The sequence below is a fragment of the Anser anser genome (genome assembly GCF_964211835.1).
Source record: "Anser anser genome assembly, chromosome: 2".
Taxonomy (NCBI): domain Eukaryota; kingdom Metazoa; phylum Chordata; class Aves; order Anseriformes; family Anatidae; genus Anser; species Anser anser.
This window is the reverse complement of record NC_139721.1, coordinates 116,546,639-116,563,287: the sequence shown is the minus strand read 5'-3', so window position 1 is coordinate 116,563,287 and position 16,649 is coordinate 116,546,639. Positions and strand designations below refer to the sequence as shown.

The 16,649-nt window shown below is 45.1% G+C and overlaps 1 protein-coding gene across 5 annotated transcripts in view; it reads left to right on the top strand.

Annotated features, from left to right (window-relative positions):
• Positions 1 to 5,913: 5,913 nt before the first annotated feature.
• Positions 5,914 to 16,649, top strand: part of FYCO1 (FYVE and coiled-coil domain autophagy adaptor 1) — a 52,066-nt gene continuing 41,330 nt past the window's right edge. Inside the window, exons 1-2 of one of the 5 annotated variants that reach the window (XM_083825004.1) lie at positions 5,914 to 6,707; positions 15,848 to 16,032. In XM_083825004.1, coding sequence (XP_083681130.1) covers positions 15,978 to 16,032 — 55 coding nt within the window. In that variant the 5' untranslated portion in view covers positions 5,914 to 6,707; positions 15,848 to 15,977. Of the gene's footprint in view, positions 6,708 to 6,738; positions 7,360 to 9,662; positions 15,749 to 15,847; positions 16,033 to 16,649 lie in introns of those variants that run through there. The other 4 variants (XM_083825008.1, XM_083825007.1, XM_083825005.1 and 1 more) reach the window with 4 other exon arrangements.

Genomic DNA, 16,649 nt, shown 5'->3' with positions numbered 1-16,649 from the left:
GAAAAATTGTGTATTTTCATAGATTCATTTAGCTTGCAAGAGACTTCTGGAGGTCAGCCACTCCCCTACCCTGCTCACAGCATTCTGTTGTCCCTGTTAGATGAGGCTGCTCAGCGCCTTGTCTGTTCAAACTCTGAAAATCTCCAAGAACACAGATTGCATAAAACTACTCTGGGTCCTCTGTTCCAGTGCTTAACCATTCTCATGGTGGATTTTTTTCATTTTACATGAACAAAATTTCCTTTGCTGTAACCTGGTGCTGCTCCCTCTTGTCCATTAAATGCATTCCTCTAAGAGTCTGGATCTCTTTTCTCTATGGCCCCGTTGCATAGTGGAAAAGAGCAATCAGGTCTCTTCTGAGCCATGTTTTTTCCTGGGGCTAAACAAACCCAGCCAATCTAGTTTCCACATGAGTCAAATGCTCCAGCTCCTGAGCTATCTTGGTCGTCCTCCTTTGGTCTCACTTCAGTCAGTAAACCTCTCCGTTGTATTTGGGGAGCCCCAAACTGGATATGCTACTCTGCTTATGACCACATGAACGTCAGGTAGAGGGGAATAATGTTTTTCCTCAACCCGTTGGTAGTGCAGGGTCATACATAGTTATGCTTCACAGCTGCAAGGGCATCTGACTGAGTTGTGTTCAACTCGTTGTCCACTTGAGCTCCCAGGTCTTTTCCAGCAAAGCTGATCTCTAGCTTGGTGTCCCCCAGCCTATGCAGTTGCAGGGGGTTAGGCCAGCCCGGGTGCAGGACTTTGTATTTGCCACTGTTGGACTTCCAGGGCTCCTGTCAGCTCATTCCTTCCACTTCCTGAAGACTCTTTGCATGGCAGCCCTGCAACTCACCTGCTGCCTCTTAGAGTCATAGAACCAACCATTTAGGATGGAAAAGACTTCAAAGATCATCAAGCCCATCAAGTTTTACTTGGTGTCATCCCTGATCTTGCTGAAAGTGCACCCTGTCCCGCCATTAAGGTTGCTGAAGAAGATGTTAAACAGTGTTAGCCACAAACAGTATTTGTCCACAGCTGTTTGGTAATGGCTTCCAGGAGAATTCACTCCACCATCTGCTGGGGCACAGGGGAAAGGCCCACACAAAACTGAGCATCGCTGCCATAAACCATCAGAGCCCCCAGCTTTGTGAAGCTGTGGGAGCCTGTATCTGTCAATGATCTGCCAGCAGGGGAAAATCCTCACTGGTAAGGGGTAAGGCAGGTATCCAAATTAATCCTTTCCATATCTAAAGTATATTCTTAAATTAAATAAGAAAACTTAAAATCTACACATTTAAAAAAGCATCCCACTCCCACTAAAATCAATGATAATTTTACCTCTGATCATAGTCAGAGTGAGAGTCAGACACTAGGCTCATAAAGGGGTGCAATGTGTTGGACAAAGCCTGGCATGCACTGCTTATTGCCGGGAGTATTTTGACCAGGAACAAAGATGCCTCCTTCTATAACTCGGTATTTTGAAAGCACCAACAGTGCTATTAAAATCATCAATAAAATTCTATTTTGTCTTCTCATAGTTACAAAGCAGTTTGAAACGCTCTTGCTCATCAAGTGTTGAAACGGGAAGGCCCTGTGTTAAATGGAGAGAAGTTTGACTGATACTTTCTATACCAATCAGATGCCTATGTGTTCTTCAGGAAGCAAAACTAAAGTACATACAAAAATTAGAAAGGGAATTAGTGTAAGTTTGCTGTCAGTCAAAATGAGAACAGACCATAAGAAGTACCTGTAAAGATGACCTATGAAGACTAGTTATGCATCACCATAAAAGAGGAACGTAACCACCAGTACTTTACGTACCAGCACTGAGCCATTCTTGAGATGAACTCACCCACTCCTAAGCAGACCAAATTTTAGTGAGCCACAGGCCCATGTATTCACATAAAGAAACCTTAAACACGTTAAGAATACGATGAACACTGAAGTCATCTCACAGCAATTGTGCACAGGAAGGGACTGCCACTAGCACTCTTTCTCTGCATTTCACCTTCCTCACGTAGGATTGTTAGTGGTGAAAGACTATAGAACCTGGTAAAGCTAGCCACACAGAAAACACTTTGAGTTTTGCAAACAAGATGATTATTCATTTCTTACTTAATCTGAAAAGGCTTGCCTCTGGGGTAGAACACCACCACAGGTTAGGCAGGCAGTTGCCTGGAGTCATTTTTCTGCAGAAAAGGATCTGGGGGTCTTTGAACATAAGCTAGCAAGCATGCTTGCAGCGAAGAAGGCCAGCCACATCCTGGGCTGTATTAGCAAGAGCATAGCCATTAGAACCAGCAGAGTGATCCTTCCCCTCTCTTTGGCACTTTGTAAGGATGCATCTGGAGAAGGAGCCCAGTACGTGGAGGTCATAGACATACTGGAGGCAGTCTGGTGGAGGCCACCAAGCCACTTGGGGGTTGCAGCATGTGATGGACAGGGAGAGGCTGAGGGAGCTGAGTTCATCTGGCCTTAGGAAGAGAAGGCTCAGGGAACAGCACACGGTGTCTGCAGCTTCCTGACGGGAGGATACAGAGAAGATGGAGCCAGATTCTTCTTGGAGATAACAATGGGATTGCTTCATAACAATGCTTCATAACAATGGGATTGAAAAGCAACAGATTTAAACTGGTACCTGGCATATTCCAGTTAGTTATAAGCATTTTTTTTGCTCTACAAGAGTAGTCAAACACTGTAACAGAGACTCAGAAAGGTGGTGGGATTGCTGTCCTTGGAGGTGTTCAAGAGTTGACTGGATACAGCCTTGAGCACCATCATTTCATTACATCTGCTTTGAGCAAGAAGATGGACTAGAGACCTCAAGAGGTTCCTTCAAACCTAAACTACTCTATGATTTTATAAGTTGTTGCTGGAGAAATGTTAAACCAAGCAAAAGTTGCTGAAAATTTGTTTTAGAGTAGGATTCAGCCTGAACAACAGCATTTTCTAAGGAACTGAACACAAAACTGAAAAGTTAGGTTTTGTTGTCCAAAGTCTTCACTGACCTGTGCAATGAATGTCATGGAAGTGACTGATTTCCTAGCTGAGACTATGCCTGTTTGGTTTTTTTTGTTGTTTTTTTTTTTTTAAAGTGCTACTTAAAGGTCTTATTTTGCTTTTGTATGTAGGTAAGGAAATGGCTGGAAAGATTTATTCATGGGCATGTAAACAAGAAATCCCTGCTGCACACAGGACCATTATGCTTTACTGCAAAGGTTCAGTAGGTACTGTATGAAAGGGAGAGGTCTGAAAGGAAGCCAGCCCCTTCTGACAGATCACGGGCATTTTTATATAGGAGCTTTAGGCTCTGTAAATGTCCAAAGAAGATATGTATCTTTGGTTTGAAATCAGACGAGCAGTTTAAGTCTGGAGACCCTTCTGGAATGAAGCAAAGAACTAAAAATGACAGAGAAAAGTTCTGGGAGTGGAATACTCACTCCGTGTTGAGGAACTTTTGACATACCAAGTCCAAAATACTTTTGTTTTTGTCCTCCAAATAATGCTGTTTTCTGAGATTAAGTTCTGCTTCTTGGTGGCTGCCTCCTTCCAGACATCTTAACCAGCCCTTAATCTCCAAAGCCTTAGTATGCTCTTTATCCATGTGCCACACATCTAAATGTGTGCAGAAGACTCTAGTACATTTAAAGTGCACAGTCCAAAGTCTGTGTCCTGGCTCTTCTGTACCATTGCTGATTCAGCTGAGCCAGTGCTAAATCAATTCAAAATCTTGCTACCTCACTTTACACAGGGGTGAAGTGCAGCCAGTTCTGAGCAGCAATAGCTCCTAATTCCATTGTGCCAGCTGGCAGTCTCAGGAGCTCAACTGATATAAGCAGAGTATCCTTCCAAGTCCCTCAGCCACCTTGTCCAAAATACCGAATTTGCTTCTAGAGGTTTTCCAGAGCTCTGCTGTCTTTCTTTTGCCTGCTACTACCTTTATACCTACTGACAATCATTTTCTCTTTATCCACCTATTCAAAACAGAATGCAAAGCAAAATGCAAACAAATGCAAAAAAGTGCTTCCAAAGCTTTCTCCCTGCAGTCACAGAAAGTCTCTGATGATGAACAGCAGCGTGTTGTTCAGTCTAGCTACAATGGTATGTTAATCCGCTGAGGGTGACCAGGGAAGCTGGGAACTTGTTACCCTCATAAAATACCTCAAGTGCCTAGTAGAAGCAAAACCCTCCCCATTTATTACATATCAATTAATGCTTTAAAAATAATACGAACATGTAGTACATACAACAATAATCTCAGACAGCTGGACAGAATGCATTCTGCAGACATGTATTCAGAGACCACTATGAAATATTTGCAGAATATAACAGCCACATGAAACATTTTTTCTGGTTGTCTGATGGAGCCCAGTTAGTTAACAGGGTTTAATAAAGATCTCCTCTAGTCAATGAGGCACCAAACTGCTGTCAGCATGACATGATTGATGACAGTGTGTAATTTTACTTAATGATGAGCTAGACAGTGTGAATTGGCTTGCCTCAATAGAGGAAACTCTCCCCACATAAAAAGAGCACCTTTATGCAAACTTATGCACCATTAAAAATAAAGGCATCTACATTTATTTGCAAATCTTGTACAGAAATGGCTTCTAGTACCACCAAAAAAAATAAAAAATCATGCTCAAATTGTGTTTGCAGAATCACTCTGTGTAAAAGAACTGCAGCTAGCATTAGATCTAAGCTCCACATTCAATGTTAGCAGTTGATTTTAGCCTTTATATAGTTATCGTGGCCTACATTTCAGCCATATGGAACAGAACCTAAAGGATACAGCATGATTGTTTCATGATCCTTAATTATTGAGTTATGTACCTTTATATTTACAATTACTTCCATAACATTCCAACAACTAGTCAAAAGATATTTCCCAACAAAGGTTTTCCATTTGCTGCTGTGACTGACATGACCTTTCCTGGGATAGTAAAATTGACAAAAATTCCCATCCAGCTCATCATAGTTTATGAATAAGTTAATCTACGGATTTTCTCAAAATAAAAATAAACTGCATAAATGGAGCAGAAAATGCGTTTATTTTTCTGGGGAGTCTTCCAAAAAGCAAAAACCTTGAAACTCCTTTGTTGCTAAGAAATTAGAATATGCAGAAAATTCTAAGGAAGTGTTGGTCAGCTATGAACTTTGTTGGAAACAGGGTGCTCTTCTCTGTAGACACTGATGTCTGTATAAACAGATCATAATTCAGTAAGTAATGTTAATAATTAAATACTTCTCAAAGTAGCTTGCCACTACATAATTAAAAAGCAGGAGCGATCCATTCTACTTCTTTATATGTGAGAAATTAAACCACACAGATTTTTTGAAAATATGTAAAACCTCCACTGCACTGAAATTATCTGGGATCTGATTAATCGTTATTTGCAACATATGACCCTAACGTTAATTTTGGAAGACCCAGTTGCCTGCTGATCAATGGAAAACAAACATTTGTTTTCAGCAGATGCTCCTGGTTGTGTACTGCATGACGTGGCAAAGCATGCTGAGAAGTCAGCCTGAATGTTGCTTCAGAGCAATGTAAGACATCCCACTGCATTTCATGAGTCATGTGCCCAAAACATGCTTAGCTCCCATAACCTGCACATCTGAGGACATTAAAATGTTTTCAGGCTTTTTAAAATCATACATTAGGTGAAGGCTATTCACCAAAACTTCAAGGTCACTTAGTCATCCTTAGGTTGAGGATGAAAAAAATGAGAATGATGGAGGCATGTCAGTGACTACATATACCTTGTATTTCCTTATAGTCTTGAAAATAGGATGCTTTGATCTTACGTCTGCCAAAGCTAAAGTTTATGACATTAATAGAAGCGTTGTGGCAAGAATTGATGACAAACTGATCACAAGTTTTATTTAAAATCGTTTATTTAGCAAGTTAATGATAATGAAAAAAAAAAGAAAAAAAAAAGGAAAAGAACTTATTTTCCAGTACCTTTCAAATACAAAAACACTGTAGCCAACTTCAGACACTGTGAAAGAAACTTCTTTTCAGAGGATCATGGGTTAGTGAAGGGTGCAAGTTTGGAAAAAAAAAAAAAAAGAGTAGAAATAAACTGTTTGTGGAAGGAGAAGCTTATGCTGGGAGACAAGGTGTGGAAGCACCACATTAGGAAGTGATACTACGTTCCAGTTTCACACCCGTGTTCTCCCAGTTTCTTACGTTATGTGGCCTCCTACACTTTAGCGCTGTAGGAAGAGTGTTTTCCTGTCCCCAGCAGGAACAGAAAGGGGAAATCTGCTACTTACTGGCTTTATCGAGCACGACTTTCAGATTCACTTCAGTTGTCCGTGCAAAGTCCATGATGAACTGGTACGTACACAAACAAACCGCATACACAAACAAACAAAAATACTGAGCTGCAGTAAAAGTGACAGTGAGTACTATGTAAAAATTATACTTCTTGACAGGCGACCTTGCTTGACAGTACCAGAAACCACCCCCAGCCTGCAGCCGTTGGGGATAGCGGCGATAACCCCCCCGAACACATTCTAAACCCCTTTATTTTCACGCTGTTGGCCTCTCCCGAGCCTCCTCCTCCTCCTCCTCCTCCTCCTCTCCGGCCAGGCCCCGTCCCGGTGCCGCCGCCAACTCCCCGGGGCCTCACGGGACTTGTAGTCGGCGGCGAGCGGGGCCGGAGCCTGTCCCCGGGCGGCCTGGCCGCGACATGGCGGCCGCCGCGCAGGTACCGGCGGAGGGGAAGAGGCGGCGGCGGCCGCCGGGACGGGGAAGGGAACTCCGGCGGCGCCCACTTGTTGCCGCCGGAGGCCCGGCGCCGAGGGGAGGAGCCGCGATGCGGCCCCTTCGGTGGCTGCCAGGGCTGGGGGCGGCGGGGTGAGCTCGGGGGGCGGCGGGGGGGCGGCAGTCCCCGCACACGGGCACGGCGGGGCTGGGCGGTGGGGCAGAGGCAGCGCCGGGCAGCGTGCAGGCACGGGTGCTGGGGGTGTCCTCACTGCCCCACTTGGAGCTGTGGTGGTTTTGTGCCACCGTAAACACGGCGCTTTTCCCCCCACACCGAACAAACCCACCCGGTTCCCCTGGCCCCTCATCGCTGCTCCCCGAGGGCCAAACGCCCGCTGCGCTGCTGTGTGCCCTCACCGGCTGCGAAGCGCTGACAGAGACAAATATTTCCCCCGGCCCTAATCCCGCTTGTCCTTGTGTCGGCAGATCTCTGGCGGATGACAGGGAGGGTTTTGCTGGCACTGGCCCCTGTCTCCAGAGCAGATGCCGGCACCCCTCCGGCACACATCGCTCCCCGCGACACACAGCGAGCGGTGGGCTTTGGAGGAGGCTTGCGTGAAATGGTGGGCAGCCTTCGCGCTTGGGTTTCTCCTCAGGTAGACGTCCTGCGGTGCTCGGTCGCTCTGCGGAGGGTCTGTGCCCCAGCCTGCAGGCTGGCAGACCCCTTGCTGCTTCAGCTGCTTGTAGAGGAATTTGGGGCCCCGGCTGTTTGTCCCATGGGTTGTCGTCGTCGTGCCGAGCTGCCTGCTGATTTTTGCCAGCGCAAAGGCTTGTTTGGCGTGCGGAGTGGGTCGGCTGCAGCTGTCATGATCCGGGTTCGGCCTCTGCCTTTGCACTGAGCTGCTTCTCGAGTGTAAACAGAGGAGGAGGAATCCCAGGCCTTTTATCTTTTTACTTCTGAAGAGTGAAAGCGGGTGTTTACTGTGATTAAACTCGCAGGGCACAGCGTGGACTTGTCAGCAACATGGCGGCGTGCTTTCTGTTGGTGTTTTTGTTTTCAGTTCTGGTGTTAGGCGGCAGGTTGTGCAGCAGAGGAGACAAACTGTCCTGCAGTAGTGTATTTTTTATTTTCCACATATTGTGTACAAGGCAATTTCTTAAGGTCCTCCGGGGATCCTCCTGGGAGTGCTTAAATGTAGATGTTCCAGATGTTCCTAGCAATGTTTCCAAACATTTATGTGTAGAAGACTGCACTGCTGTTAAAAAGTTGTATCGAAGCCACCTATGGTGAAAAACAAGCGCAAGCTGGTTTTGCTTTTCTTCTTGCTGTAGTGTATATATATTTGCCAGCGTTTTGTGTGAACGTGGGTGGTTTTGGTACTTCTGAAGAGCCAGTTAATTAGTTATGGAGCCTATTTTCTTGTATACAGGAGCCTCTTTTGTGCACCAGCTGACAATAGTGAAAGGGTGTATTATATCTGCAGTTCCTCTCTCCACTGCTGGACGATTACATAAAAGGAAGAGGAATTTGTCCTAATGTCTGAAGGCCTGGTCTGCTAAGACTTGGTCAGTGGGGAAGAACACTATTAGAATATATTTTTAAAAGTGTTTGCCTGCAAAATTGCAGAAATTATCAGATTGGACTTAAGGAAAAGCAGTGCTGAAAATTGTTTTTAGCTTGGGTTGTTTGTTTTTCTTAGTAGATTACCTTTAAAAATTACAGTTGCCCCTTTGTGAAACAAACCCTGAACCCTTCTGGTATTCTTTAGGTCCTGTTTAGATGATTGAAGTAGAGGGAATTGTAAGAGCCCTGAGTGGTTTTATTATTACACATTATTATTTTTATTTATTTACACACCATGTTTATATTTGGTTTGCCAGTACAAAGATATTTTTTTTCAGTGTGAATCTAGTCTGTATCCTTTTCATATTTGCCTGCAGTAATTCCGGTTTGTTCAGGGAGTGGTGGTTGGTTGTGTCCAAAAATGCCATATTAGTAGTAATTTGAAGTATGCTATCCGAATGTGTTCAGAAGAAGGCACCACATTTTGTAACAATGGTGGAAGGAGCAGAAGAACCCTTTATATACACTGTCTCAGTATCATAGTGCAGGGAAACCCCGTGAAACCTGCACGTGGCCTTAACTCTTACACCCTTCCCTCTGGTTTAATATTTTTGTCCATCACAGTGTTCTGTGGTTGCTGATGATATTGTGGTCTAAGCAGGATATTTGTAAACAGTTAATCCGCAAGTGTGTCTACCATGACGTTTAATTTACTGCTGGGAAGGAGGATGGTCTTGCTACTGCTGCAAGCCAGCTTAGGTTTTGAAAGTGAGCGGGTTGGATCAGGCGATCCCCGAATTACTGGGCTCGAGCCCAGCCTGCGTCATCTGTGAGCCTGTCTGTCCCCAGCAGGCTGAGAGGCAGCAGTGGTGTTCGGGCTCCGCTTCCAAAGGCTTCCTAAATCTTTGGGGTTTGTAACTCTGAAATTCTCCCTTCTCCCCAGATGGTCACCATTACAGGGAAACTCGGAGGCAACAGGGCGAAGAGGAAATACTTCCTGCTGCAGAGGGAAGAAAACAGGAATTTTTGCTATGGGCCCAAGGGGTGGCATGATTCACTCAGTCAGCCTGGGTTGTCTCAGCTTGGTTTGCTTAATGGGCTTGCCTCCTGTTTGATCTGCAATTGTGCAGCCAGAACCTGTAATTTTCAGTGTTGCTTGTTGCTTGTTCACACTGGGAACTACAAATAGGTCAGGAGTTGCCCTGGGGAGCTCCCGCTGCTGTTGGCTGGATGAAGGGCAGATGGAGCGCTACACACGGGCAATTCTCAACACCCACCTGCCGCGCTTCCCAAAACGATTAGTTGGAGGCAGCCTTTTCAAGCGCTTCTGAAATCTCTGCTTGGAGGGACAGTGTGGACCGGTAGACACAGAGGTAAAAAATCCTGCTGAGAGGAAAGCCCCCGTTCGAGTGGAGGCAGCTCAGAGTTATGGTGTAATGGTTGTTGCTTTTAACTATCCCCAAGCCTGAGAGGTGCCTGAGATGATGCGTTAGTCAGGCCAAGCTTGCTGTGGAAGTTAACGCGGCACCCATTTCTCAGAGGCCAGCTTGGGAGACCTGAAAAACAAGAGACTTTTGGAAGATCCTAAGCTCCTACAGCAAGCAAGTTGAGCATCGTAAATCATTAGCACTACTTTGCAGTTGGAAGTCCTCTACTCTTTCTATTTGTACAGGTATCTTTATGATGCTCAACAGAGTAGCATCCAAGCATATGGTCTCTGGTTTGAAGAATACGTAAGAGAGATGCAAATAGTTGGGTGTGTTACTGGGAGGAAGGGCAGGTTCTGTAGCAGGGAGGATACATGGGCTCATGGGGAAAGTGGCTTGGAAGAATGAGGGTGCAAAGTGGGAAAAATCTTCTCATTTTTGAATGGCACCTGTCTTTTTGACTCTCCACTTACGGTGGGAAGGGTGTGCTTCCCCATGGGGAGTGAAACTGGGTTGGAGCAGCTGAGGAGAAGCAAGTCTCTGGGAGGTTAATCTGGTATTATTCTCAAAATTATGGTTTGATATTTGGTATTTATTATTGAAATAGGTTAACTCGTAGATTCCAGTAAGCACTGCGTAGCTTTCCTGACATGGGTTGAGGTGTGGCATGCCCTAGGCAATAAGGGCAGAGGAGTTAAGAGCGATACTGGTGCAATTCCTGTTATCAGAGGAGCACTCTTCTCTTTGTGAACTGACTGCTTCCTCAAACGGGCAGCTTCTGTGTCAGGGGATGGGGCTGAGACAGGCTTGTCTCTGTGGGATAAATACAAGCTCATCCTTGTTTTCTGGCTGCCGAAAAGTGGTGATTTGTGTTCACCTTGCTGCTTATCAACGTGAAGAATATCAGAGACAGTGCACTGTATTCTCTAAACTAAGAAACACGCGGTCTAACGTGTCTGTCCTTTTTGGCAAATGCTGGATGTGATACTTTAACCAGGTATAAGTGAGGCCTTGAAGTGGAGGCCTGGTTCAGTAGGTGCAGCATTAAAAAAGGTTGTTAGGGTTGCTAGCTTTCCCCACAGAGGGTTAAAATTAGCTCTAGCTGATGGAGTTCTTATCAGGCCACTTGTATACCCTTATCTGTTGCTTGGTTTTGGCCTTTTTCTAAGAACAGTTGTCAAATACAAGGAATAAAGTAGGGCGAGAACGCAAGCCAGCTGTCCATAGCACAGTGAAGTTTGCACAGAGACTGCAAAACTTTACCAACTCATTTGTGACAGTCAGGTTAGGGTTGCAAGCGGTATTTTAGGAATGTCATTAGTTTGTATTCTTGGGCTGAAAAACATTGTAAAAATATCTGTAGAGCTCAAGGACCGACCCACAAAAAGGGCTTTACCGTAAGGAACCCCTATCTGTAAACATGCTGCTTTTCTCAAAGACGTGAATGTTTTTGTGCACTTCACCTCGTTAACTGTGTTCCCCAGTGCTATGACACTCTTTGATTTTTATTTTTTTTCTGGACATGTATTTTTTGCAATATGCATTTTACTACTAAATGTTTATACGCCCAAACACTTCAAAGCAAGGTTTTTGTGTGTGGTGGTGTCAGGGGGTGGGAATGCCATGTATGTTTGCAGTGTATTCTCCTGCCACCTGTTTGAAGTATTAAAAGAAGTTTTAAAAAAAAAACTCCTCAAAATGTGTTTTTGTAAATGAAATGCGAAGGTTTGTTGGTGTAGAAAGCGAAGGGGGAAGATTCATTTAGCAAGAAAATTTCACTTCTCAGAGGGGAACTGAGCTTCAAAACTCAGAATGGAAACCTTAGCTGACCTTCGCGCTTTGCCTGTCTTTTGTTTTCAATTGCCTGATCCAGTGCGGCCCAGTGTGCCTTTCATCGGTCACTCACACACCTTTATGTGCAGCGTGGAAGCACAAAGGGTTGAGCTGCCCAGCAGAGCTGCATTTATGCATGCTCAAATTTGCCGCTCACCTCAGACCCTTCTTTGCAGCAAACAGTTCTTCAGCTTAATATAATGGAGGTGCAGGTGCCTGAATGGTACCAGATGAGAAAAAGCTAGCAGCACAGCTATAGTAAAATCCACTGGGACTCTGTTTCTTGCAATATCTAAGTACAAAGTGCTTTTTCCAGACAACTATTGGAATTAAATTTTTTAACGAAATCAGTGGTATTGCGGTCCCGGGAGGCGGACTTTCTTTTCCCAGTTCTTCTTTCATCTTTGCTGTGAGATTTGCCTTGTGTTCCTCTCTCTGTGTGTCTTGTAGCCACTGTGTGCCCAGGTGGGTTGGTCTTCTATGTCATATTCTAGAACTGTCCCTCACAATCATCGGTCAGCATCCGCGTTTATGGGACAAATCACCTTCACACTACACAAGGGAATAGTAGAGGTAAAATTAATGTGACTCATGGACATACGATTTGGCTCGGTATCCTCGATGCCTGTTTTGTGTCATACAGAGTGTTAATGCACAACAGGTATAGAATTGCAGATGACTAAAGGTCTTGTGATCGCTGTACGGGAGATCTCTCTCTGTAAGGGAAACGTGGCAAAGTGCCCGTGTTTGGGGTGGCTAGACCAGAAAAGTTGTGTTAAGATAAAACATTTCTGTAAGCAGTTTAGGGACTTGGCTTCCAATGAATTTGTCTTGCAGATCTGATGTGTTTTTCAGCAGGATGACCCCAGGTCTGCAGTGTGAGCTCTGCTCTTGGTGTGCACTGAAAAGGCCCTTGGCTGAGGGGTGCATTTTCTGCTGTCAGGCTGCAGCCAAGGTCTCTCTGCAGCCTTTTGGTCAGGGAAGAGAAACTGCTCGTGGAGTTCTTCCCAGCTTCCCGTTTTGATTGCACGTGGAGGAGCATAATATTTTGAAGGCTTCTGCATTCTGCCAAGGTTGGCTGAAATCAACCAGTCGATTCAAAAAATTGTAGCTGCTGGAGATGCGGACATGCCCACAGTAACACAGAGAGAGATTTTATGAAATCAGAGTGAAAGTAGGTCACTGTAGCCACCCCACTACGCAATGTAATTACAGTCATTAAGTTTTGTTTGCTGTTTCTTCTTTGTCCCACTCATTGTCAACTAAGTCTTTTCCTGTGAGTGGGCTGTTCCCTTTCTGCTTCCTTCGTTAATCTCCAGGATAGCCTCCTCTGCAAAGAAGATTCTCGCCCACAGGTGGGTACTTAAACCAGCAGGAGAGGGAACAGCTATCTTCAGCCATCAGCAGGCACAGCCCAGGAGACTGGTGACATACGACGTCTTGCTTTCGCTGCCGTACTCGGTGCCAGGTCCTTGATGCAACTCCACTGAGTCCTTTACAGCACTGCAGTGTTTTACAAGTTAATGCCCATGGCTGTAGTCAAATGCTATTACATAAGAGGTTGTGATGCATCACCTAAAAAGCTTTTGACCCAAAGCAGGTCACTTGTGCCTCACACATGTGTCATGCTGCTCAGACAAGGCAGATAATTGCAGACACACATAATAGGAGAGGAAATGCTTGGAGGAGCAGGGTCGTGCCCTAAACAATCCTGAGCAAAATGTCTGTGGTCAGGAAGGACTAGATCGGGTGTTTGCAGAAGCTCTTCCTACTCTGAAAGCTCAGGAAACCAGTTCAGGTGCGTTGTCAGCTTTCTTTGCCAGTGGGAGGTGAGAGCTCTGCACCCTTCTGTGGTGTGGGATGTGTTGCGTTTTCTAGGCACATCCCTGGAAGGACCATGGACAGGAGACATACCTTTCTCCCCGATGAGCAGTGAAGAAGGCAGGTAGAAAAGTGCTATAACCAGGCTGAAAGATCCCCTTCACCTCTGAGAAGAGAAGGGAGTAAATGGGCAGGAGCTCACGGGCAGGAGCTGATGCAAGAAGGGGGAAACGGTGAGACCTGTACCGAGGAAAGGGGGATTGGCGAGCAGACAGGAGCGGGCTGTGCAGCCACGCACCTCCAGCTGAGCTGTGGTCTCTGTTCAGGGCTCACATATTCTGCTGAGGAGATCCTAGCAGGAATAAAGATGTGTGTTCTTCGTTTGCAAGGTCCCGAGCTGCTCCCGTCAGCCCCAGGGTGCCCCACGTCCCGCTCCCCGCTGGCTGTTGTAAAATACGGGCCCAACATCAGCGTCCCACCTCTGCCACCTGCAGCTCTCCTGCCACACCTTGTGCCTCAGGAGCCTTGCACCAGGGCTCGTTCTGGCCTTCAGGAGGGACGAGCAGGACCCCTTGCCCATTTCTCCTGTCGTGCGAGGGGGGGCGTTTGGGTTGGCCGTGTGTTGTGGCTTGCCACGGTCTGCTCGTGGTAGCTTCGGGTAGCGGTTGCCGGGCTGAACAGATAGGGCTGATATTACTGTGTGTTCTTAGAAGAGGAAACATTGACTCACTGCTTTGTTATTAGTTTTTCTCATCGGTATCCAAACTCAAGTTACCAGGAAATGGGGTCTATGCAGTCACCGAGTAGAGTCAAGATAGGAATATTGTGTACGTGATGTTCTTGATTTACAGTGAAAAAAAATGTGTTTGGCAACCCCTTTTGATTGCACATGGAAGAGCACAGTATTTTGAAGACTTCTACCTTTTGCCAAGGTTGGCCAGAAGCGTCTGGTGCATTGAAAAGAGGTCAGCGGGACCACCCTGTGCTGGCCTTCTCTCCCTAAACCAGCGCGGTTGTGGGGATGTGGCAGGCCGAGGCCCTTCCCAGGCAGCACATCGTCCCCACAACGGCGTGTCCTAACATAACGGCTGCCATCGAAATATGGCAATGAAACCAGCAGGTGGCAAAACGCAGGTATTGAGAGAAACACGCTAGTAAGCATAGGGTTTTGTTTTTTTTTAATATTTACCATGTTTCTGTCTTGCTTTAAGGTTTGCTTTGAACCACCTCTACCTTGTATTGAAAAGAAAAAAAAAAACAGGGTTGCATCAGGGCAGTTTCCAAATGATACCTCGATACATGGAGTAGAAGGATGATTTTTTGGATCCGTCCAGACACCTACTTGAGCAATGCCATTTTAATTAATTTGGAGGTGTAAGAAAGAGAAGGGAGAGGAAATACGATCATTTGGTATAATGCCATTTGCATTTCAAAAGCTTGTCATATTTTAATTTAATTTTAATTTATTTTGTAATTGCAATTTCATTGTAGTTCAGTTTGAATGATAACAAGCACAGAAAGGTAGCAGCAAATTTTCTATAGGTTCAGTACTTCAGGTGTTAGGCTTGCTTGAAAATTTGGGTGTGCCATTGCAGGCAGAATTGGGTACAACCTTTGAGGACAAGACACTTGATAAGTTTCCTGTGTAGTTCAGTTTCCATGTGGCTTTTTTGAGTTATTGTTCCCATGAGTGTTTGGAAGTTTGGATCACCAAGCACGGTTGTGTTAATAAAGCGCTTGAGGCTTTTAGTTGATCTTTAATTCATTTATTTTCATTAATGAATAAGTAATTCTTCACAAGTGCTAGGTATAACTTACTCATCATTGTTCTGAGCAGGGGAGGTGGATGTTCTGATGTGCAAGGTATATTCACCCAGCCAGGAATGCTGTCACAGCTTAAAATAAAGCGGTATCCTCTTACATGCGTTGGGAACAGGGGGTTCTGAGGAGGGATGAAAGGTGTTTCTCGTGCTAAAACCAATCTCAAGTGCTAAACCTTTTGCTAGCTCTTATGAGTAAAAAACATCCTCCAACGCCAGAGGATCAGGCACGTATCACTTTTGGACACCTCGACCTGTGGCTAGGCTGTGTCTTGAAAGTCTCCCTGAAATGGCGATGTTGTTGTATCTTTTTACTCTGCAGGCTGTAGGAAAGGTCGGGCAGAGGGTTTTCGTAGGGAAAGTCCCGTGTCATCAGAACCTCCGTCAGAGTCATGAGATGAGTTGTGTGAAATGCCAGCCTGAGCTGGACTGTAGACTAACTGTGTCGTAACTCCAGTGAGGGAAAACTGCTCTCTGGGGTTTGCTCAGTAGTTTTGAAAGGTGGAAACAGAAATAACTGAAAAGGAAAGTGAAATCTAGAAGGAAACGTAAAGGAGGTTTCTGGAAAAGAGTTGGCAATGTGAGAATTCATTACTAACCAGGATTTAAAATGCCAAAGCACCTCTGTTACGCTCATTTGAGATGATAAAGAGTTGCATTCTATTTTTGAATTTTACAGAGTTGCAAGTGTCACAGAGAAGAATAATCTCCATCAGCCCGGTGGTCATCGAGGATATGAACTCTGCTCTTGTTATCTAGATGGATGAAAAGGTTAACAGCCCAGAAGGGGAGCCTCTTTGGTTTTCAAGATGGCAGCAACTGGTGGTGAAAGCCAGCTGCAGCGGATTATCAGGGACTTGCAAGGTATCATGCTGACAGATTTGTTCTATATGCTGGATTGCATCCTTCTTGTTTTAGGTAACAGAGAGTAGGAACTGTACTTCAAGTTGTATAGCACTTCTGTGCAGCAATTCTAACAACATAGTTCCAGGTGTGCCGTGTGCTCAATACAGATGTGACTGTTTTTTTCTGAAAAAAAATATTCAGAATCCTAAATTCTTAAATCCTGCATATTTAAATGTGCACTATTACAAATAAGCCTTACAATTAAAAAAAAATGTCTGCAGAGTGAAATTAAAATTATTCTTTTGCATGGTTTGAGCTAGGGCTTTGTTTGCATGAGTAGAACTATGCAGTTATAAGACTTCTTGTGAGAAGGAGAAGGGCTGATATTTAGACCGTCACTTGATGAAAAGCTGGCATTGAGTTCTCCTAATATGGGAAGGGAAAAAAAAACAGGAAATCAACCCAAAATGGGAATGGAGACCCAGAGGGAGAGTGCTGGACAATTGGATCTGCTCTTCTTGCTGCAGTGGAACACGTTTTCTGTGCATCTGACTTGTCCTCCACTAGCAGTAGCCAGTCTCATTTTCCGCAGTTCTGCTGCAGGCAGAATTGGCAGCGGATCCATAACCATTTTT